General features: G+C 33.9%; 1 protein-coding gene across 4 annotated transcripts in view; it reads right to left on the bottom strand.

Annotated features, from left to right (window-relative positions):
* The window catches only part of CCDC39 (coiled-coil domain 39 molecular ruler complex subunit), a 138558-nt gene that overhangs the window by 12738 nt on the left and 101825 nt on the right, over positions 1 to 23995 (bottom strand). For all 4 annotated transcript variants that reach the window (XM_074367355.1, XM_074367364.1, XM_010947829.3 and 1 more), the window contains 9 exons: positions 23862 to 23954; positions 23638 to 23766; positions 20598 to 20789; positions 17927 to 18030; positions 17271 to 17403; positions 11084 to 11278; positions 9971 to 10135; positions 7319 to 7456; positions 5260 to 5468 (listed from right to left, as the gene is read on the bottom strand). In XM_074367355.1, coding sequence (XP_074223456.1) covers positions 5260 to 5468; positions 7319 to 7456; positions 9971 to 10135; positions 11084 to 11278; positions 17271 to 17403; positions 17927 to 18030; positions 20598 to 20789; positions 23638 to 23766; positions 23862 to 23954 — 1358 coding nt within the window. The remainder of the gene's footprint in view (positions 1 to 5259; positions 5469 to 7318; positions 7457 to 9970; positions 10136 to 11083; positions 11279 to 17270; positions 17404 to 17926; positions 18031 to 20597; positions 20790 to 23637; positions 23767 to 23861; positions 23955 to 23995) is intronic.

Genomic DNA, 23995 nt, shown 5'->3' with positions numbered 1-23995 from the left:
AAGTGATTGTAAACAACAAGGTTTGTTAGACTTCCAGCTTTAAGATGGTGGACTAAGCACAAGCGTAACTCTCCTCCTTCCTAAAATGGAAACGATTAAAAGAAAAAAAAAACCTCACCACAGCTCTGGGAACAAGAAAGACAATTTTTTTTTCATGAATTCATGAAAAAATGGAAAGCAAATACAATATGATTGACAGGAGAAAAAATGGATACACACACTGAAGATTAATATAGAAATAAAGGACACTTCTTTCCAAAGAAGTCTAGAGAAAATCCAAACTCAGGAATAAGAAAGAAAAAGAGCAAAAGTGATCTTTGAGGGTATTAATAAGGTAATTAATAAAAGGATTGCCTACAGAACATCTGGGCCACTCTCAGCGCCTCAAAGTACACAGAAATATTAGCAGGAATTATTTCTGTTCCAATGATAATCTCCAAAATTACCAGAGTTCCTACGGTTGCACATTGAACCTGGAGAGAAAAGTGAAAAAGAACATGATGTAATTCCAGACCTCCACAATAGTGGAGGTTAATAAAAAAAGGCAGTTCTAGTCAGGAATGAAAGTTTTCATCGCCCAAAATAAACTCCTTATGCTCCAGATAGACTACCCTAGAGCGCAGAGTCAGCCCTTCCAGTTAGGGGAGAGACCTGTTAGAAAAAGAGATCTACCTAATTGTTGAAGAAACCATATCAGCTAGCTATACCAATCATCATGGTTATTAATTAAGCATTTGTTAATAAATACAACAGAAAGCCAAAGGCTATCAGCATTTATGAAAAGCCAGCAGCATGAATAAAAAGAAAATGAGTCAAAACAGAACAGACCCTAAGAAAAACAAAGATAATACATGAGACAGAAAAGAACCTTCAGAGTATTCTAATTAGTATCGTCTAAAAGATGAAAGAATATTGCACCCCAAAATAGTCATAAAACAAGAATGGGCCACTATGAAAAGAGAGAACCAATGAAAGAACAGAGTTCTTACAAATAATCTTCCCTTTTTAATCTAAAAGTAGTGAAGAATGTCAGGCACGGTGGCACTCCTGCAGTCCCAGCGACTCAGGAGGCTGAGGCAGGAGGACTGCTTGAGGCCAGGAGTTCTGGGCTGTCCTGCACTATGCCGATCAGGAGTCCCCACTAAGTTCAGCCTCAATATGTGACCTCCAGGGAGCAGGAGACCACCAGGTTGCCTCAGGAGGGGTGAACTGGCCCAGGTCAGAAACACAACAGGTCAAAAGAGTGAATCAATGATATAGAGAGAGGGAGAAAGAGAAGGGCAGGGAATGGGGAGAAGACAGAAAGGAGGGGGATGGGGAGAGAGAGAATACCTTAAAAAATGAAATAAAAATAATAAAAAATAAAAACAAGACAAAAATTTAAAAATCTGGAAGACAAATCTAAGAAGGCCAACACCCACTAAAAATGAGCAACACATGGGGAGAGTGGTGTGGAAAAAAATATTAAAGAATTAAAATATTTTCCTGAGCTGAAGAAAGACTTGAATGAAATAACTGAAAGAGCTCACCAAAGAAAAATGAGAAAGTATAAAACACCCAGATATATACATGGAAATTCTAAAATGCTCCCAAATAAAAACACTGTCCTAAAGCTTCCAGAAAGAAAACAAGGTTCCCTACAAAATCAGATGAATTAGTCTGGAATCAGACCTCTCATAAACAACACTTTAGTCTAGAAGAATATGAAACAATGGTTTCAAACTTCAACTCTAATTCAAATATGGGGTAGAATAAATATGTTTTAAACATGCAAGGACTCAAAAATTTCAGAAAACATCAGTCCTGGGAAAAAAATTACAAAATATACTCCAGAGAAATGAAATGAGAATCCAAGAAAATATTATGACAAAAGGTACATGAAAGGCAGCACTATATACAATAGCCAAAACATGGAAGCAATCTAAATGTCCCTTGACAGATGACTCGATAAAGAAGCTGTGGTATATTGCTACAATGGAATACTACTCAGCCATAAAAAAGAATAAAATAATGCCATTTGCAGCAATATGGATGGACCTAGAGATCATCATTCTAAGTGAAGTCACAAAGAGAAAGAAAAATACCCTATAGTATCACTCATATGTGGAATCTAAAAGAGAAAAAAAAAAAGGACACTATGAACTCATCTACAAAACAAAAACAAACTCAGACATAGTAAACAATCTTGTGGTTGCCAGGGAAAGGGGGCGGGAAAGGATAAACTTAGGAGTTTGAGATTTGCAAATGTTAGCCACTATACATAAAAAAAGATTTTAAAAATGTTTCTTCTGTATAGCACAGGGAACTATATTTAATATCTTATAATAACCTTTAATGGAAAAGAATATGAAAATGAATATATGTATGTATATGCAACACTGGGACATTGTGCTGTACACCAGAAATTGACACATTGTAACTGACTACTTTAATAAAAAGAAATTTTTTTAAGATACATGAAAGAATATTAAAACAATAAACATGTAAAATGTGGGTAGGCTGAAATTATTGCTGGCAATGGGCTGTACAGTTTAATGCAAGTTATAAGAAAGGAGTTCTTTTAAAAGTAGAGACATAATATTAAAAACAATAAATAATAACCTGAAACTATAATCAATGATTTCAACAATACATGAAGGATGGAGAGAAGAAATGCAGCAGTAAAAGATGCTAAAAGTCTTAATTCATTTAGGAAGGAAAAATAATAGGAACGACTTAATCTTCAGTATTCATAGAGAGATAGGGAGATTAGAGTTTCTTCTGAATTTAAGAATAAACAACCAGTAAAAAAAATAAATAAATTCTGCATCAAACTAAAAAAAAAAAGAATAAACAAAAAAATAATTAAAATTAAAATGTGTATCTACAAACAAAGGGGAAAAAAGTAAAACCAATGAAAGACAGGAAAGACAAAAAGAATACCTACCATATGATCCAGCTATTCCATTTCTAGGTATCTACCCAAGAAAAAAAGAAAGCACGTGTCCATACCAAGAATATATATGTTCATAGCAGCTTTATCTGCAACAGCCCGAAACTACAAACAATTCAAATATTCATCAACAGATAAATGTATATATATATATTGGCACAGACACATACAATGGAATATTACCACTTTGCAATAAAAAGCTGAGATCAGCAAACAATCCTAAACCTGCTACTTGTTTTTATACAGACTAGGGTAGGAGCAAAGAATGACTTTTACATTTTTTAATGTAAAATGGTTGAAAAATTAAGAGAAAATTTATATTTCATGAAACATAAAAATATATGAAGTTCTAACTTCAGTGTCCATAAAGTTTTACTGGAACACAGCCAACTCATTTATTTGCATATTGCCTAGGGCCGCTTACACTCCACAATGGCAGAGTTGAGTTGCTGCAACAGAGGCCATATGGCTCACAAAACCTATAATATTTACTATCGGCCCTTATAGAGAATTGTGTGGGTTACAGCTAAGTAATACTTAGAAAATTGTTTCAGCCTTCAAGGTAAATTAATTATCTATCTCAAGAAGTCAGAAAAAGAACATCAAAATAAACCCCCCAAAAATAGAAGAAAAAATAGTAAACGTGAGAGCAGCAGTTAGTAAAATAAAAAATGAATTCACAATTTTAAAAAATCAGCAAGAGTTTATTTTTTTCAAATAAAATTCACTAACTACTGGCAAGACTTATGCCATCCAAAAAAAAAGTCACAAATAATCAGTATCAAGAATGAAAAGCTACAAACACTATAGCTATTAAACATATAATAAAATTATATTGTGAAAAACTTTACGGCAATAACTTTGAAAATTTAAGTGAAATGGAAAATTTTTCCTAGAGAAAAATATAATTTACTAAAACAGACTCAAGAAGAAATATAGTATCTGCATTGTCCTATAACCAATAAATAAATTGAACCAACAGCTGAAAATCCTCAAAAAACTCCAGATTCCCAATGGCTTTACCAGTGAGGTATTTGAAAGTTTAAGAAAGATATAATTCTGCTTTTATAAACTTGTCCAGAGGATAGAAAAATAAGAACACAAAAATAATTTTATAAAAGTAGACATAACCCTCATAACCTGAAAACTTGACAAGGGCAGGAGAGAAAGGAGAATTATAAACAGAGATACAAAAATTGTATAAAGATATTAGGAAACAAAATCTAGGCCTATACAAAATGTAATATGTGACAGACAGTTGTGTTTATTACAGGAATGTAAGTTTGTTTTACCTTTGAAAAAGCAATGAATATATTCAATTATATTAACAGATTGAAGAAACTACATCATAACAATAAGTACAAAAAAGCATACAGTAAGTCAACATTCATTCTTGATTAAACAAATGAAAACAACCTCTTCCAGAAACTGACACAATATTGTAAACTGACTACATACTTCAATAAAAAAGAATGCAAATTAAAAAAAAAAAAAAAACCTCTTAACAAATAATGAAAATACATGGGAGCTCCCTTAATATCATACAGAGTATCTCAAAAAAACACCACGGTAAAGTTGATACTTAACGATAAAACAATGAAAACTTTCCCTTTGAGATCAAGCACCTGCAAGATGAGGGTACCTGCAATCACCACTGCTTTTCAGCAGTGAACTGAAGGTTACATAACAAGGGCAATAAAGCGAGAAAAACAAAAGAGAAAAATTGAAAAGGAAGACACAAAACTGTTATTTGCCAAAAATGTCAGTGAAATACCTAGAAATTAGAATCTACAGATCAATTGTTAGAACTAATAAGAGTTTAAGCAAGGTTGGTTGCTGGATACTTAATATACAGAAACCAACTGTATTTCTATATACCAGTAACAAACCAAAAATGAAATGTTATAAAAGAGATAATGTTGACAGTAACATTATAAAAAAACATGTAGCCAGAAATAAATCTTATAGAAGATATGCAAAACCTATATGAAAAAACTGCTTCAATAAAGGCAGCTGTTGGGTATCCATAAGGGAAAGTATGTTATTAGACCCTTACCACAAACCACACACAAAAATCAATTCCAATTAAAGATCTTAACATAAATAAGGGAAATCCAAAGAATGAGGTAGGAGTTAGCTTAAGGAAAGAGAAAGGAAAAAGCATAGATTTGTGGATAAAATATTTCCTATGTATTATATTAAAAGCTTTTTCAAATGAGTAAGAAAAAGATGGACAAGCAAGGTGGTGGAGGTGGCAGCCAGCTCTTCTGATATTACCCTTACATTTTCAAAATGCTAAAGCAGAACTTTAAAATTCTAATTAATACCTTATGTTTTGCCGTTCTTGGTCAACATATCGTATTTGTGATGCAAGCATTGTTTTGTGAACCTTAATTTCTTCAGTCCGTTCTTCCATAGCTGAGTATAATTGTTGCTTTCTTTTTTCCAGAGAAAGAACTTCTTCTGCCTTACTGTGAAGCATTTCTCGAGTACGTTTAACTTCAAGTTTTAAAAGATTGTCTTCTACCATCAGATCCTAACAATATAACAAAATCATCAGCTATTGATATAATCATTTGTGCACCTAAACCAAAATGTGTTTCTTTTTTATTGCTACAAAAGTGAAACCTGAAAATACAATTTCTTCCAATTTCTAAATATTAATTAGGGTTAAATTTAAATTGCTCCAAGTCATGACTTGGTTTTTCTTTTCTTTTTATTATAAGAAAAGGGTTTACAGCTATTCCAAGTCTTTTATTATAAATTAAACTTTAAATTCAAGTTTTACTTAAAAAAAGTAAGAAGTTATTCCTAAAATTGAAACTTACAATATCCAGAATATATATACAGGCCTATGGATGAGGATTTTTATATTCTAAACTAAATCATACAGAATAATGTGTAAATAAATTTTTATTTTAAAACAACTCAGTCATGACTATTGATGCAAGAATACACAAATAGATCAATTTTCAGAATAGAAAGCCTAGAAAAAATACTCCAGAATATAAGATTTTACTGTTTAAAAACATAGCCTTTCAGTTGGAGAAAAGATTAGATCCCCACATCTCATATGTACCAAAAATAAACTCCAATAAAACAGATAAACAAGTTTCTACTGTACAGCACAGGGAACTATATTTAATATCTTGTAGTAACTTATAATGAAAAAGATTATGAAAACAAATTAATACATAATTCATGTACATGTATGACTGAAAACATTATGCTGTATACCAGAAATTGACACATTGTAAACTGACTATACTTCAATTAAAAAATAATAAATAAATTTTAAAAATGCAAAATAATAATAATAATAATTTAAAAATAAACTCCTGGTCAATTTAAAAAACTTAATATAAGAGATGAAGCCAATGCAGCTACTAGAAACAGTTGCTATTTGTTTGAGTTTTCGTGTGATGAAGACATTTCTAAGCATAAAAATTATACAGGGAAAAACACTTAAATATTTGATATTAAAAAAAGTTTCTATGTCAAAAAAACTGAAGTAAAATTTACAGACAATGGGACAAATACTGACAATATTTATGAGTTAATATTTTTACACATAAAAATCTTTTGCAAAGCAATTTAAAAATATAAACCTCCTAGTAGAAATATGGGCCCAAAAAATAAACCTAGAAATCCAAAAGAAAAATTATGGAACATAACAGAAAAAATGTTTCAAACATTTTAACTGAAACATAAATATTTTAAATTTTATGTTTAAACTTTAGATGTTTTAAAATGTCACCAGTGCAGGCTAAAATCAATGAGATATCATGTTTGCCCATCAAATTGACAACAATTTTATAAATTATAATACCCAGCCCTGGTGGTGGTGAGTAAAATAGAAAATTTACATACTGCTGGTGGCAGTATTAACTGAACCCTACAGAGGGAAACTTGGCTTGAAAATGGTTTCAAGGCACCAAAAATGTTCATTCTTTTTGAACCATAATTATACAGCTGGAAATTTATCCTAAAGAACTACATGAAGAACTGTACAACAAAATATATGCATAGTACATGATAGTACTATTTAGAAGAGCCAAACAATGGTAACAAACATATATCCAAAAAATAGGAGATGGTTAAATAAATTATTGTAACTTTATGCAATGGACTGTAGGAAGTCTTTGAAGATATTTAATGTTTAGGAAACACGTACAATGTATTTTTAAGGTTTTAAATACAATACATAAAGCAAATTCTCTTCAAAAGATTGAAAGAAAATAATATACTATAACATTGTTTATCTTGTGTACAGTGATATAGTGACTTATTTCCTTCTTTATAATTTGGTATATTTAAAATTTTTTCTACAATTAGCATGAAAACATATGCTTTTTAATAGTATTTATACATATGATTTTATTGTACCTGTTTCAAAGCTTTGGCTTTATTAAGTTCTTTCTCTGATCTGTCATTGAAAAGGTTCAATTCATTTATTTTGGTCATGAGGGACTGCTTTTCATCACAATTTTTACTATTTGACTTCTTGATAAAGTAAAGATCATTCTGTAAAAAGGAAACAAGGTACATAAATACATATTTTAAATAACAATATTAAATACATACTACTAAACATGTCTTACATTAAGTTATATATTCTATTAAATACTTCTAATAATCAAATTTTTAAATTTCACCCTTCATGCTGTAATGTCTCTGATATAATTATCTATTGATGTTTGGGTTTACTTTGAATTCAATAATTCTAGGAAATATTACGTATGCTTACAGTTAAAACTGAATTATTAAGTGACTGCTACTTATGAGGAGAAATAGGTGGGAGAGGATCTCAAGCTTTGGTTCAATAGATGGTTCACCTTCTAGGGTTCATTATTTGATTCAACCCATGTCCCAGAAGGTAAAAACATTTACAGTGTGAGAAAGCTCAGGTTCTTGGTTAACTATAAGCTCTGGAATCAGACTGTCTTAGTTACGTATTAGCCATCTGATCCTGGGGAACCTCCTCTTCCTCCGTTTCCTCATTTCTAAAATGGAGATAATAACAATACCTACCTACCTGGGCTGTTGTGATGGTTAAAGAAGTTACTGTCAAAGAGTATGTACAACAATGTTTGACATGTAGAAATGCCATGTCTTATTATTATTATTACATATCTAATCACATATTGCTGGAGAGAAAAATGCTAAATAGGATGTAACTCCATCGGATGCGTAGATGGGTCATACATACTCAGATTCCAGTTTTCTAGCTTTATACCAATTGGAACCCTCCCTCCAACGCAAAACCAGAACAAGGTTTGTGCTCCTTGTCCTCTGTTAGTCCCTCTTAGGGTACCTAAAACAAAAATTTTCTAGTGCCAAGACCTATCCCTCTCCTCTCCTTCTGTCTTCCTGTTTCCCTCCCTTCCTCCCTCCTCTGTCATTCTCATTGCTTGTACTTCTCTGATGTATCAGGACCTAAGACTGATGCAGGGCAGTAAGAATATTTTTACATAAAGGAATGATTTTATAAAATTAACTTTCAGAAAGAAAATTCTAATTTGAGATAATTTCCAACCTGAAGTAATTTGTTTCTATTAAGGAAAATAAGAGATGGAGTGGAATGAGAGACTGAATACAGAATGACTTTACAATCTGATGCTACTACTGAGAAGAGAAAACCTTCATTAGCAGGTTAACTAGCTTTAATATCTTCAAAAATTCACTGCATTTCCATTCACTTTCTCTCTCTATCAAAACCAGAGCTGAGATAGGCATTAGTACTAGCCTACTGCATAATGGACAGAGCCCCACGGTAGTTAAAAGGGGGAACACTGGAAGCATCCCCACAAAGCAAAACAGACATAATTCAGGTCGGGGTCAAAAAACATGTTCAGATACAAATGTCATCCTCCTATCATTCTGCAGCACTAATATTCTCATATTCTATGAAATTTTAAAAACATTTATTGAGTACCTACTAAAAGTACTATATTAAGATATACAATGCTTCTAATGCCAAGTGCCCTAAAATAATATTAAATATTGTTTTCTATTTTAAAATGAATACTAGGACTCAGAAAAAGTAAAATAGCAGTAGTAGTATAACCTTGACATTCAAAACCAGTTCTAATTCCAAAACATGTGCTCTTTTCCATTAAACCACAAGAAGCAGGTTTTCTAAAATTTCATCAGGCCCAAACTACTCCAAGCCAATATTTTGTCATCTTAAAATTTATTATTATTGTTTTTTTAATTTTAAAAAGCAATAGCTGAGCCCTTTCACCTTTTAGCCCTAAAGGAGTTCAGGGCAATTCTTTCTGTAACCACTAGAGGACACTCATCACTAGCCTTTCCAGCTGTTTTAACATCTAAACCCTTTGGAGTTTTCCCCACATTTAGGTCCATGCTCACTCCTTCACTCTTACTTTTCAGTTAAACTTTAACATAGGTTCTATATTACACAGGTTCCCCTAATATAGGTTTTATATTGCCATAAACATATTAAAATACCTAAAGATGATGAACATTTTCATCTTATTAACAATATTGAGTCATCTGAAATATTTTAACTAAGTAAATATTTGGATAACAACAATAGATGACCCATAAAAGAGCAGCTTCTTTTAGGTGTCATTTCAAAGATAAAGGGCAATCAAGTTATTATAGTAGATACATAATATAAAACTGGAATTTATCAATTTTTAAAATCATACTATTTAAGAGTATTTTTAAGTCACATGAATTAGGGATCAAATCCTAGCTCTCCATGAGGTAGCTGTGTAATCATGTACAAGTTACTTAATCTGTAAAACAAGTAATAAATTCTTTCTCACAAGACATCTATAAGGATTAAATGAAATAAAATGCTAAAGACATATTTAGCATATAGTAAATACGTAATGAATGGTAATGTTTCATTCTCTTAGTCAGTATAGAAATATGAACATTAGTTCATACATTTTTTATATATGTGGGTAGCTTGGCAGTCATCCTGTCCAAAGTAAAGTCCTATGAACATGTCAACTTTAAAACAGAATGACTAATGATAGAATATATGAAGCATAAAATGTAAGTTACATGAAGCTTCTTGATCTCTATTTCCAAAAGGCTAACTGTAGATTTTTTCTCTTCCAATGTCTTTTTAAGTTCAACAATTTTTGTTTCAAGTGCTTGTTTTTCTTCTGAATTAATTTCTCCCTTTAACCGTGACATTCGGCGTTCCACTTGTTGAATGTAAAAATCCTGTTACAGTTTTAAAAAATAAGTTAGTAAGGAAAAACAGTTAAAATCATTTCTACAAACGCAAAAACACTGTAAAAATACTTTCTTATATGAGTTTGGCCTGATGTCATCATTTACTAAAGTCACTTTAAACCTTCAGTAATTTACAGGATGAAATCCTTCTTAGTCTAAAGGGTAAAACAACAAACTAGTCTTCAAGAGCCAGGGTACATGACAATGACACAGAAATAATCTTCTGAAAATATAACAAAGCAGCTAAGTAGGTATTTATCATCCTACCATGATGGAACCTCAGTGAATCCACTGAATTTACACAGACATTGATTTTTGATGGGACATTTTCTAAGGGGTGTAAAAAAGATAAAGTCACAGACTGTTAGGAGTGAAAGGCCTAACAAATCTGATGAACTTCTAATGAGTTATTTTTAAAATTACATATTAGCATCTGTAATTTTGAGAAACTAAGAATATATCAGACAGGGAAATTAAGATGTAGACAAGGAAGACATTAAGAAAGTAATGTAAGGCAGAATATATAAACAGAACAAATAAGGAAAAACTTAAAAAATATTTTTAACCTATTGGTCCACAGGTTGGGGTGGGGAAGCCAATGTCTGCATAACTAAGAATCATAGTTTTTCTAGGTTTCAGATATTTCACTCCTTGTTTTGTTTTGCTAGAGATCCAGTTGCTCCAAGATTCCTTTAAAGCATGGCTCTTCCCTACTAGAGTTGTCTATCCTCTTATCTGTTCATTTCAGATTGAGAGAAAAATAGTTTCTAAGGCTCCCTCACCCAGCTACTGACCTAACATGATAGCCCATCTTCGGCATCCATCTATCCCCTCAAGAGTTCTTAGAAATCTTTGTTTCCTTAGGACACTGCAGTATCTTGACTGTCACAATGATAACAAATTAATCTGGAAAATATTCATAAGTGTAACATCTACCTGACTGTACATAATTTCTTGCTGCTTCAAGGTTTCAAAGTCCAGTTTATGTAACTGATGGTTGAGGTGCTTTAGAGAGGAACGGGTTCCTTCAATTTCAGATACAACAGCTTTTTCTTTCATTGTCTCCGCCTGTAGTTCCTGGACTTTCTTAAATAACACATCTTTCACTATGTTCAATTGAACTTCTACTTCCTGATGATAAGAATAAAAGTGATTAATGAAATTATAATACCTTGAAATGTTTTATTGCCTGAACATTATAATTTGTGGGCTCTTAAAATGGGGGGCTCAAAGGCCCCCATTTTAGCCCTTCCCACAACTTCAACAAATTCCCAACATTGCTTGTAGGATACTCTAATCTAGTAGACTAGAATAGCAGTTTTCTGTTCCTGTAGCTTGTACCTTGATCTGTCATCTTAACTCTGTTCTATGTCACCTTAGCCTTAGAACTTGGCTATTCCAGTGGTTTCCCTAGAACATAGAATATACTGGAGGATTTTTCTGGTCAAGATGGAAAAGTATTAGGACCACAAGCTCACCTACTCTCATGATCACAACAAAATCACAGCTGACTGCTAAATAATCATTGATTAAAAAGACTGGAACCTAGCAAAAAAGATCTCCTTCAACTGGAAACGTAAAGAGGGAACCACAAGGGGATGGCAGTAGGGGGTGCATTCATGATATAACTGGGTCCCCTATCCCTGGGTGGGCGACCTACAAGCTGGAGAAAATTATATTGCAGAGCCCCTCCCAGAAGAGTGAGAGTTCTGAACCTCATGTCAGGCTCTCCAGCCCAGGGTTCTGGCATTGTGAGGAGTCCTCAGAACATCCAGTTGTGAAGGTCAATGGGGCTTAATTGCAGGAGCACCATGGCAATGGAGGATAAAGAGACTTCACCCTCTTTGCAAGTGCACACAGAATTTTGCATGCACTGGGCCAAGGGCAAAAGCAGTGATTCTATAGGAACCTGGGCCAGACCTGCCTGCTAGTTTTGGAAGTTCTCTTGGGGAGGTAGAGGGTGGCTGTGGCTCACCCTGGGGACATAAATGCTGGTGGCGGACATTCAGGTAGTGTTCATCTACACAAGCTTTCCTGGAGGCTGACATTTTTGTTTAGGTCATTGGTGCCAAGACTTAGCCCCACCCAACAACCTGTAGGCTTAAGTACTGGGAAACCTCAGGCCAAACAGCATACTCAGTAGGAATGCAGCCCCACCCATCAGCCGACTTCCTGAGCCCACAGCCACCTCTAGACACTCCCCTAGACACAACCCTGCCCACCAGAGGACAAGGATCCAGCTCCACCCAGCAGGGGGCAGGCACCAACCCCTCCTGCCAGGAAACCTGTACAAGCCTCTAGCCCAGCCTTACTCACCAGGAGGCCAATAACATAAGTAAGAAAACAACAGCCCCACAGCCTGTGGAAGGAGTCTGTAATAGCAGGCCAGATTCTACCCTGGGACAAACTGGGCCCTGGCCCTTGGGTGACAGGGGAGTGCACTGCTGGGATGCACAGGACTTCTCCCACAGAAGGCCACCTCTCCAAGGTCGAGAAACATAACCATATGAATAAAACCATATGATCATCTCAATAGATGAAGAAAAAGCTTTTGATAAAATTCAATATCTATTTATGATAAAAACTCTCCAGAAAGTGGGCACAGATAGAACATACCTCAACATAATAAAGGCCATATATGACAAACCCAAAGCTAACATCATACTCAATGGTAAAAAGCGGAAAGCATTTTCTCTGAGATCAGGAACAAGACAAAGATGCCCACTCTCACCACTTTTATTCTATTCAACATAGTTTTGGAAGTTCTAGCCACAGAAATCAGAGAAGAAAAAGAAATGAAAGGAATCCAAATTGGAAAAGAAGAAGTAAAACTGTCACTGTTTGCCAATGACATGATACTATACATAGGAAATCTTAAAGATGCAACCAGAAAACTACTAGAGTTCATCAATGAATCTGGTAAAGTTGCAGGATAAAAAATTAATATACATAAATCAGTTGCATTTCTATACACTAACAACAAAACATCAGATAAAGAAATTAAGAAAACAATCCCATTTACCATCACATCAAAAAGAATATAATACCTAGGAATAAATCTATGTAAGGAGACAAAGAATCTGTACTTCAAAAACTATATTGTTAAAATGGCCATACTATCCAAGGCAATATACAATCCCTATCAAATTACCAATGATATTTTTGACCAAACTGGAACAAAAAATGTTAAAATTTGTGTGAAAACACAAAAGACCCTGAATAGCCAAAACAATCTTGAGAAAGAAGAGAGCTGGAGGAGTCATGCTCCCTGACTTCAGACTATACTATAAAGCTACAGTAATCAAAAGAGTATGGTACTGGCAAAAAACAGACACATAAATCAATGGAACAGGATAGAAAGCCCAGAATAAACACACACACTTTTAGTCAATTAATCTACAACAAAGGAGACAAGAATATACAGTGGAGAAAAGACAGTCTCTTCAACAAGTGGTGCTGGGAAAACTGGACAGCTACATGTAAAAGGATGAAATTAGAGCATTCTCTAACACCATATACAAAAATAAACTCAAAATGGATTAAAGACCTAAATGTAATACCAAATACTATAAAACTCCTAGAGGAAAACATAGGCAGAACACTCTTTGACATAAATCACAGCAATATTCTTTTTGAACCAGTTCCTAGAGTAATGGAAATATAAGCAAAAATAAACAAATGGGACATAATCAAACTTACAAGCTTTTGCACAGCTAAGGATATGATACCATCATCAAAATGAAAAGACAACCTACAGAATAGGAGAAAATATTTGCAAATGATGTGACCAACAAGGGACTAATTTCCAAAATATATAAACAGCTCATACAGCTTAATATAAAAAAAACCAAGCAACCCAATCAAAACAAAGGGCAGAACACCTAATAGACATTTTCCCAAAGAAGACATACAGACAGCAAACAGGCACATGAAAAGATGCTCAACAATGCTAATTATTAGAGAAATGCAAATCAAAACCACAATGAGGTATCACCTCACAACAGTCAGAATGGTCATCATGAAAAAGTCTACAAATAATAAATGCTGGAGATGGTGTGGAGAAAAAGGAACCCTCCTACAATGTTGGTGGGAATGTAAATTGGTGCAACCACTATGGAGGACAATATGGAGGTTCCTTAAAAAACTGAAAATAGACTTACCATATGATCCAGCAATCCCACTCCTGGGCATATATCAAAAGAAAACTATAATTCGAAAAGACACATGTACCCCAGTGTTCACAGCAGCATTATTTGCAACAGCCAAGAAATGGAAACAACCTAAATGTCCACTGATACACAAATGGATAAAAAAGATGTGGTACATATATACAATGTAATACTATTTAGCCATAAAAAAGAATAAAATAATGCCATTTGCAGCTACAGGGATAGACCTAGAGATCATCATTCTAAGTGAAGTAAGCCAGAAAGAAAAAGAAAAATACAAAATGTATCACTTATATGAGGAATCTTAAAAAAAAAAAAAAAAAAAAAAGACACAACTGAACTTATTTACAAAACAGAAACAAACTCACAGACATAGAGAACAAACTTATGATTACCAGGGAGTAAAGGGGGTGGAGAAGAGATAAATCAGGAGTTCCAGACTTGCAGATACTAACTACTATATATAAAATAGATAAACAACAAGTTTTTACTGTACAGCACAGGGAACTATATTCAATATCTAATAGTAACCTAAAATAAAAAATATATGAATACATGAACCTATAATTAAAAATAATGAAAAAGAGTATTAAAACAAATATATGTATATATATGCATGACTGAAACATTATGCTGTACCCCAGAAACTGACACAGTGTAAATTGACTATATTTCAATAAAAAAGAGTGCTAGATAAATAAATACACTAGAGACACACAGCTTATAAGTTCACAAAGTTTAATAAAGTCTTAAGAGTGTCAAGGGAAGAAATCACATCACCCAGTTTCCCACCTTCTTTTGGGCACTACCCAGTGGGCAGGTAAATGTTTAACCACCAGCCTTCTGGTGGGAAGCAGGGGGAAGAGGCTGATTACCACGATTATTTATAGTCCCACTATGGCCAATTTTAAGTACATTATTAACATTATTCCACTAAATGCAGCACTTGGAAGAGATATGCATTAGCAGACCATTATGCAGTGTTTCTACTATACAGATATAATAGATGTTAGTTATCTTGAGTAGTCTTAAGAGAAGAGGTAACTGTAAAATGTTGTAAAATAATTTGAAAATGATATGTGCTGAGTACTTATTACTTTTGTTTATAATGTAATTTAATTGTAAGTCTATATAATTTAACTTTTAGTAGTAGTTATGGTTAACAGCTGACTTATAAAATTTCAGAAAATTTAACTATCAGCTCTTGTGAGCCAGTGTGAGCTGGCCCTAACACACTACTGGCACTGCCTCTTCCTCACACCTTGCCTGTAGCTGCCCTCCCTACATGTGCAGCTCTCTAGGAGATAAAAACCAGTCCCCCATTCCCACTGCTCCTTTTTCAGGAGGCAAGCCTATTTTGACCTCAAGACATCACATCAGTGTATTCCAGGCTTCAGGTAGACCTCCCATGCCAAGATCTATTGAAAGCTATCATTCTAAAATGTTGGAGTAAGTTTCCTCTGTGCACTTATACCCAGATAAGAATAATTCCCTTTGCCAACCAATGTACCTCAACATGAAACAAAAGAAGTCTGTGATTGGCACATTTAGGTTTTCACCAATCAAGAAATATAATCTGATCTAATCTTGTGAAATACATTACTTGTCATATAATAGACAATTTTCATTGAGTTTAAGACCTTCTGAAAGATTGCCTGGCAGTTTTACAGTTGGTGATTGATGGTGAATAACATAGCACATCTCCAAAACAAGCTTGGGATTTTTTCCAATCAAAATCGACAGCTACAAGATTATGAGTACAACCCTATTAGGGCACAATCAGTTCACATGCTACCAATCTAATATTTTTCTAATTCAGCTAATTTCTGTAAAAAATCACTAGTTTTTAATTCTGTCATCAGAAGGTCTATTTCATATAAATTTCATGGTCTTTACAAAATATTTCTAATAAGTCCTAACACCCTCCCATTTCATGTGCTACAGAAAATCATGGTCTTAAGGGGAGAAAAAGCCATAATTTTTAAAAAATAATGTTGTATGATTTGAACTCAAATACCACTCAAGTCAAGATTATTGCATGGATGTGCAGTATACTGTATATATGTATTTAAATGTAATATAATGTATATGTGCAGTCAAACTGTAATAATTCTACCTAATAAAACTGAAAAGGGAAAAAAAAAGATTGTTGCATGGCTTCATTACTCAGGAATTTTATACATACACAACAGCACACTGAGGAAGCTGGATTCTATCCAAATATAAGTGAAACCATACTTGACATAAGCCTCAACAAATGGAGGATTTTGCCACCACCTTCAGCTGCCCCTCCTCTTCCCCCTTCCAAAAAAGAGTAAAAGCAAGAAGTAGTACCTACAGTGATAGGTCACACAAGTCAATCTGAAGTTTTCAAAGAGGAAATGGTGAACCAGCCTTTTCCAGTTCCTCAAAAGTTGGCTTTAATGCCACCAGAATGACAGAGATGAAGGTAGAAGGGGGATGCCAGTGAAGTGAGTGAAATGTTAGCACTTAAAAGCCCATTTACCAATAAATGGTAGAAGAATGTAAGAGGTTCAAGAGATAGATGATGAAGAAGTAATGAATGTAGACCATTGCTGGGAATCTGATCACAAACAAACAAAAATGAAGATAATCAGTTGTAAAACAAAGGCACTTTTCAAGGTATATTTGCAATATAAGACTATCTGTATGAATGGCAAACAGGAATAGGGACACAGTAAGAATTGAGAAGGCAGAGAATCTAAGATAGAGGGGCTACCTTTAAAAGAAGACATCAAAGTTAAAGGCTGAAAGTGAAGAGAACAGAGAATTAGGAGCTTAAGATTAAAAAAGGGGTCCAACAACTCAACAATCTGATTACAAATGTGATCACACCAGAAATTGGAGCCTCTTAAAAGACCTCCTACTCCTCTGATCAAGAGTCTAGTTAAGTCACTATTGCTAAATTTGCTGTAATTTTTTAAAAACCTTACCTTTACACCTCTTTCCTCCTCCCTTAGCATGTCTTCCAAGTTAGTAGCTTTCTCCTCCACAGACATAGTTTTCTCAGTTATATGCTTTAATTTTTTTCTTACAATCTGATTATGATTTTTAATTTTGTATAACCTATAGAGAATTTATGACGAAAAAATAAATTTATGAGGAAAACATGTCTAAAATATATTTAATGCAAACAAACAATAGTTTAACCTAAGATTTCTTCATATAACTTAAAGTTTTCTTTTGCCATAAACCTTTTTATTACCAATATATACTTAATAAGCCATAAAAAATATTTCTCCTAAGGTGGAGAGGGTATAGCTTAAGTGGTAAAGCACATGCTTAGCATACACAAGGTCCTGGGTTCAATCCCCAGTACCTCCTCTAAAAATAAATAAATAAATAAACAAATAAACAAATAAATAAGCAAACCTAATAAACTCCCCCCTAAAAATAAATGAAATTTTAAAATAACAATTAAAAAAATTTTATCCTAAGCCTTTGTATTGAAAAACCCAGGAAAAGTTTTTTAAGTTTAATAATTTAGTAGCTATAATTTTACAGTTATTTAACCAAAAAGTCAAATATTCAATAATTTTTCTAGGGTTAGTCAAAAACCATAAACATATTTAAATATCTTTTTTCTTACCTTGTTGTTTCTTCACTAATGTCCTTTTTTATTTTGGAAATATTTTTCCTCAGAGCTTCTAAATCACTGGAACTTCTATTCACAGTGGCTTTTAAAGAATCCAGCTATTTATTAGTTAATAGACAGAAATTACATATTTACTTTATATCTTATAAATTAATTTCTTTTCTGAGAAGTTCTGTTCTGAACACCTTGATTTCTAGGCTACATCACACCCACAAATAAAGTAACCATGTTGCTGCAATACATATTTAACAATTTTTCTTTTTGATCTGATACTAAATTTTAAATGACTTGTATGATACTATAGAAATCTACACATATAAGTTAAAGGTACATACAGCAAAAGCTTCACAACACTGTATTTGGTAATGATTTCTTGGATATGATACCAAAGGCACAGGCAACAAAAGAAAAAACAGGCAAATTGGACTTCATCAAAATTAAAAACTTCTGTGCCTCAAAGACAATAACAACAATGCAAAAAGGCAACGCGCAGAATGGGAAAAAATATTTGCAAATTATATATCTGATAAAGGACTAATATCCAGAATATATACAGAACTAACTAAACTCAACAACAACAACAACAAAAAAAAGCAGCCTAATTCAAAAATGGACAAAGGACTTGAAGAGATATTTCTCTAGAGAAGGGATACAAAAGGCAAATATGCACATGAAAAGGTGCTCATCAGTAACCACTAGGGAAATGCAACTCAAAACTACAATGAAGTAGTACCTCACACCCATTAGGATAGCTACAATCAAAAAAACCCCAAAATAACGAGTGTTGATGATGATGTGGTGAAACTGGAACCCTTGTGCACTGTTAGTGGAGATGTAAAATGGTATAGCCACTGTGGAAAACAATATGACAGTTCCTCAAAGTCTTAAAAATATGATTACCATACGATCCAACAATTCTGAGACAACTATACAACCATGTTTATAGCAGCATTATTCACAATATCTAAAACATGGAAGCAACCCAAGGTCTCAACAGATGAATGGAAAAGCAAAATGTGGCAGGTACATACAATAGAATAGAATTTATCCTTAAAAAGGAACTGAATTTTGACATATGCTATACCATGGATGACCCTTGAGGACGTTCTACTAAGTAAAATAAGTGAAATAGGCCAGTCACAAAAAGACCAATATTTAATGATTCCGTTTATATGAGGTACTTAGAGTAGTCTAAATTATCGAGACAGAAAGTAGAATGGTGGTTTCCAGGGGCTGCAGGGAGGAAAAGATGGGAAGTCATTGTTTAACAGTACAGAGTTTCAGCTTTACAAGAAAAGAGCTATGAGGATGGGTGTTGGTGATAGCTGCACAATATTAGGAGTGTATTTAATACCACTGAACTGTACACTTAAAAACAGTTAAGATGGTAATTGTATGCTACATGTATTCACCACAATAAAAAAAAAAATTTGAGAAAAAGAAATGAAGTACTGATACATGCTGTAACACAGATGAACCTTGAAAACATTATGAAAGTAACCTGACAAAAAAGGCACCATATTATATGACGTCACTTATATAAAATGTCCAAAATAGGCAAATCCATAGCGACAGAAAGTAGATCAGTAGTTGCCAGGGCCTGGTTAGAGGAGGGAAAGGAAAGTGATTGCTAATGGGGCTTCTTTGTGAAAGACAAAAATATTCTAAAATTAGATGGTGGTGATGGTTTCACAATTCTGTGAAGTACTAAAAACCATTGAATTGTACACTTTAAAAGGGTGTATTATGATATGTGAATTCTATCTCAATAAACAAATTACAAATGAAGGAATTCTTTTCAGCAATTGGTTTAAACTTCAAAATTTTTAAGAATGAGCTATTAGGAGTGACATTGAATTTATGCAAGAAATTCACTTATTTTACTTTTTAGGATCGTACTTATTCTCTTTGGACAGAAAAAAAATCTTTCCTTCTTTATCAGAAATAAAAAGTATAACAACTTATAGAATAGAATGCTCTGCAATATTCCAATTTCCCACCTAATAGCAATAACTTCAGATAACATGGCCTCAAGGCACAAATTTCATAAAGATCCCTTTATTGCTAACTAAGGGACTGCTAACTCTCCCTATGGAATAATCTTTTGGCATGTATGCTCAAAAAAAAAAAAAAAGAACAAAGCAGGAGAAGTTTCATTCTCTCTTAGCCTGTTTCAAGGTATTTTACCACTATATTGTCCCACTACCACACTAGAATATTTTCCCTTACCAAGATGAGAAACTGAACTTAAGCAGGTAGCTCCACCTAGAATCTGAGAGTTAAAACCACCATACATATGTAGCACTGGAAGGACATTGCTAGTTATCACCAATGTCAATAATTCACCTTCACATTTGCGCGTTTGCCAACTATCTGATAATTACGATTTGCAGTCTAGACCCTTCAGGAGCCTTCTGCCTTAGGTCACTTATAAGCGTGGCAGGCAAGTTGGGCATTGCACAACTCCAGGGGGAGCCCGTCACGCCACCTGTGATGTGAATGACACCCACCTGTTGCCTTCACCAACCAAGGTCTCATTAGAGTATCCCAAGGAAGTTCCACAAAAAGAACTAGAAGGCAGTTCCTTAATCAAAGGAAAGTCTTTATGGTTATTTGTATAGTAATTTGTCATAAACACACAAATTAGTCTTTTTTGTTGACATACCTCATCTTTCAGCTGAATTCTGTTAGCTTCATGACGCTGATATTCCATTCTACATTTTAAAACTTTACGATCAGCAACAGAAATTTTTTTCTCGTACTCTGCATTATTCCCAATCTCACTTTCCAAAAACTTGATCTTTTCCTTAACCAAATTTTCTTTTTCTCTTATTTCCTGCTTTATCCTTGCTAATGCCTAGGATTTAAAAAATGTGTTAAATATAGTTAATATGATGAACAAAACTAAAACTAAGAAGAATTTAGTTTTTTTAATAGTCAAAATTTATTTTACCAAAACTTCTCAGAAAATTTTTTTACAGGGAGACTATTTTATATTAATAAAGCACAATATTAATATACTAGACAATAATACCTATAAGTTCTTATTTTTAAAGGCCTCTCTGTTTTCTTTCATCCATCTGGTACTTTGCTAAAGAATAAGAAAAATATCAACCTTTTATCAATGGAAGATGACATCTAAAAATATAAAAGTACTGAATAGTTTTCACATAGAAAGCTGGATTTCAATATTTTCCAAATATTTCACAAGACCAGCTTTTTTCATTTTTTGAGAATAGTATTTTTGCTACTAGTTTCAATAGGAATGCCTTCACTCAGGCTTTTTGCTGGTCTTGGGAATACAAAATAACTAGAATATACAAAGTAGTAACTGAGGTGTGGACAAAGCACTATGGGATCAAAGAGGTGATGAAGTCTACACAAGAGAAATCATTAAAAGGCATTACCTAAAAGGCTTTGCTTGAGTCAGGCCTAAAAAGATAAATGGGGCTGCATAAATCCTCTCGTGTGGTTAAAGTGTAGCAGGGGAGGGCAGGGATGGAACAGGGATACATTAAGAAGGGGTGGGTACAGATGAAAGGGTTGGGGCTGGAAAGGTAGAAGTTAGGGCCAAACTGTCAAGAAATTCAATTTTTCAATTACCATGTTAAAGAGGGTCAACTTTTAAGCAATGTGGAACAAAGAAGATTTTAGAGTTGTGGAATTAAAAGACCATATATGGTTTTTACAGGTGATTCTGATGGCAATATGTTAGATGAACTAGATGGAGAAGGAAAATTGACCCTAAAATATATTTCTTTCAAGTTTTCTGAAATAGGGTCCCACCAAACAACTAATCCCAGGAGACTGGTTCAGGGGAGGGGATGTGTTCTGAAATCAGTAAGTTTTAGAAATGCTGTGTGTAGTATTGTACATATTGGCATATTAAGCCAAAATATATCTGAGATGCACTGCATTTTTAGACACATTTTAAATTTGTTTAATCTAGTATTCCCATCTCCATAACAATTAACATTCTATAATTGCAGCATTCTACATATATCTACTGTGTTCATTCAACCAAAGGACAGGTCAAAACTTCCCAAGTTTATATATGTCAAACGATTATTCTAGAATTTCCTGACTTATAATTAACTTTTCTATCACTTAATCACATGCTTTAATATCTACTTCAAGATTCACGTTTCTTACCGGTGTAATGTATTTACAATTGTTTTCGTATAGGTGATGCTTGTAAGTAGCATCCCAAAATGTCTACACTAGACTAGAACTATAATAGACAAATATTTTTTCCTTTCCTAAATAATGTAGAAGTTTATTCTAAGAAGCCAATTTCAGGATCATATGGTCAGATTCCTGCCAAGAAGGCACTGAGAAGGCAGGAACTATTTTGGAGGACGAAGAACAAAAGGGTCCAGTCTCAGATTAAATCCTCTAGTGGTGTGAAATGGCTCTCACTGGCTCACCAGAACTGACTTACACACCTCTTCTCAACTCTGTGATCAGTGGAATCAAGTTGGTATAGAAGTAGTTTCACCAGACATCAGAAATGCTACAAATCAGGAGCCAGTCCTTAAATACATCCCCCTACCTATGGAGCCTCTTCTTAGCACTCTCTCTAGTCTCCATCAATACACACTGCCAGATGTCACTTCATAAATAAGGAACCACTGTGAACATGACCAGGGAGCTATAAGCTGTGGATTCCACCAAATCAGCAGGCTGAGTCAGTTTAGCTGCATGGTTGTATGAGAATTCAATTATGGATCTGCGATCTTGGATCTGACACATCTGATTTACATAAAGGAAGCAATCAGGACTTGATGTTTGAAAGCAATAAAAAGTCAAGAAAAAGAAACTAACATCAGCATTAAGAATTCAAAGGAACTCATAGTTAAGATTGGTTCTTCCATGTCCCTCCTAGGGAGGCACAGGCCATCTTGCTGCTAAAATATTTATTACTTACAGAAATTTATATTAAAAGAGTAACATTTTACATATAAGTTACATATAACAAGTAAACCACATCAAGAAATCAGAATTCCAAACTCCTAGTGCCTGAACTGCTTGCCAAATGCCTTTCCATGGAGTATATTCAGAATGGAAGTCAGCACATTGTCTCACCTGCCTTCTTTCCTCCTCAACTCCTTCTCCTTCCCAACTTTCTCCAATCTTCTCTAATTTTCACTCACCACTATTTTATTCTTTAATGATTCCCCCAAAAGTTCTCCTAAATTATCTCTGGAAGTAGCAAAAAATAACACGAGGTCTGTGTTTAATCAGAGTGGTGTTCTTCCCCTTCAGAGCTTCTAATCCACGATGGGTGCCGCAGGTTCAGAAGGGGAAGCTGCAGTCTAGGTTTCTTTCCTACTCTCCTTCCTTCTTTATTGGCTATCCATGAGGCTCATTTCCCTACACCTGTCATTAGCACACATGTTAAATCCAAGGCACCCTGGACAACCGTGTATAAGTCAGGGCATTGGTTTTACTGCAGTAACACTATCTGTTGATTTTCTCTTGTCCCACATTTCAGAGTCTTCAGCATAATATATATTAAGTAACTAATCTTCATAAAAATCACATTTCTAAATGGATACAAAGTCAACTGTAAAAAAACATTTACCAAAACCACTGAATCATGCTACAAAAGTGACTTTCAAATAGGGTGATTTACATTTGAAATGAATGAGTTAAATACAAAAGAGATAAATATAGCTGAACACTGCAACGACCAATTACTTTACCAAGGCACAGTTATCGATGTCTCGATCTCTCTTCTGCATCTGTTCTATTGTATTCTCCCACTGTTTAATGAGTTCTTGCCTTTCATTATGAATCTTACGAAAATCTTGTGCTGCTTTATCCAATTCTAACTGTCAAATAAGAGCAAATAACATTTCTGTGAATTTAAGTGCTTTTGCAAACATCACCTTGACAACTAAGAAATAAAAATCTTTACTAAACCAACCTGCACACTTAGAGTCTCTGCAAGTTCGTTGTCAAGTACCTTTCTTCTCTGATTACATTCCACAGTCAGTCTTTCTAACTGCAGGGTCAGTGCCTATGATGTAGTTACACACAAAAATATTCATAATTATCATT

Source organism: Camelus bactrianus, chromosome 1 (assembly GCF_048773025.1).
Source record: "Camelus bactrianus isolate YW-2024 breed Bactrian camel chromosome 1, ASM4877302v1, whole genome shotgun sequence".
Taxonomy (NCBI): Eukaryota; Metazoa; Chordata; class Mammalia; order Artiodactyla; family Camelidae; genus Camelus; species Camelus bactrianus.
The sequence above is the reverse complement of the archived record's forward strand: the minus strand, read 5'-3'. Positions and strand labels throughout refer to the sequence as shown.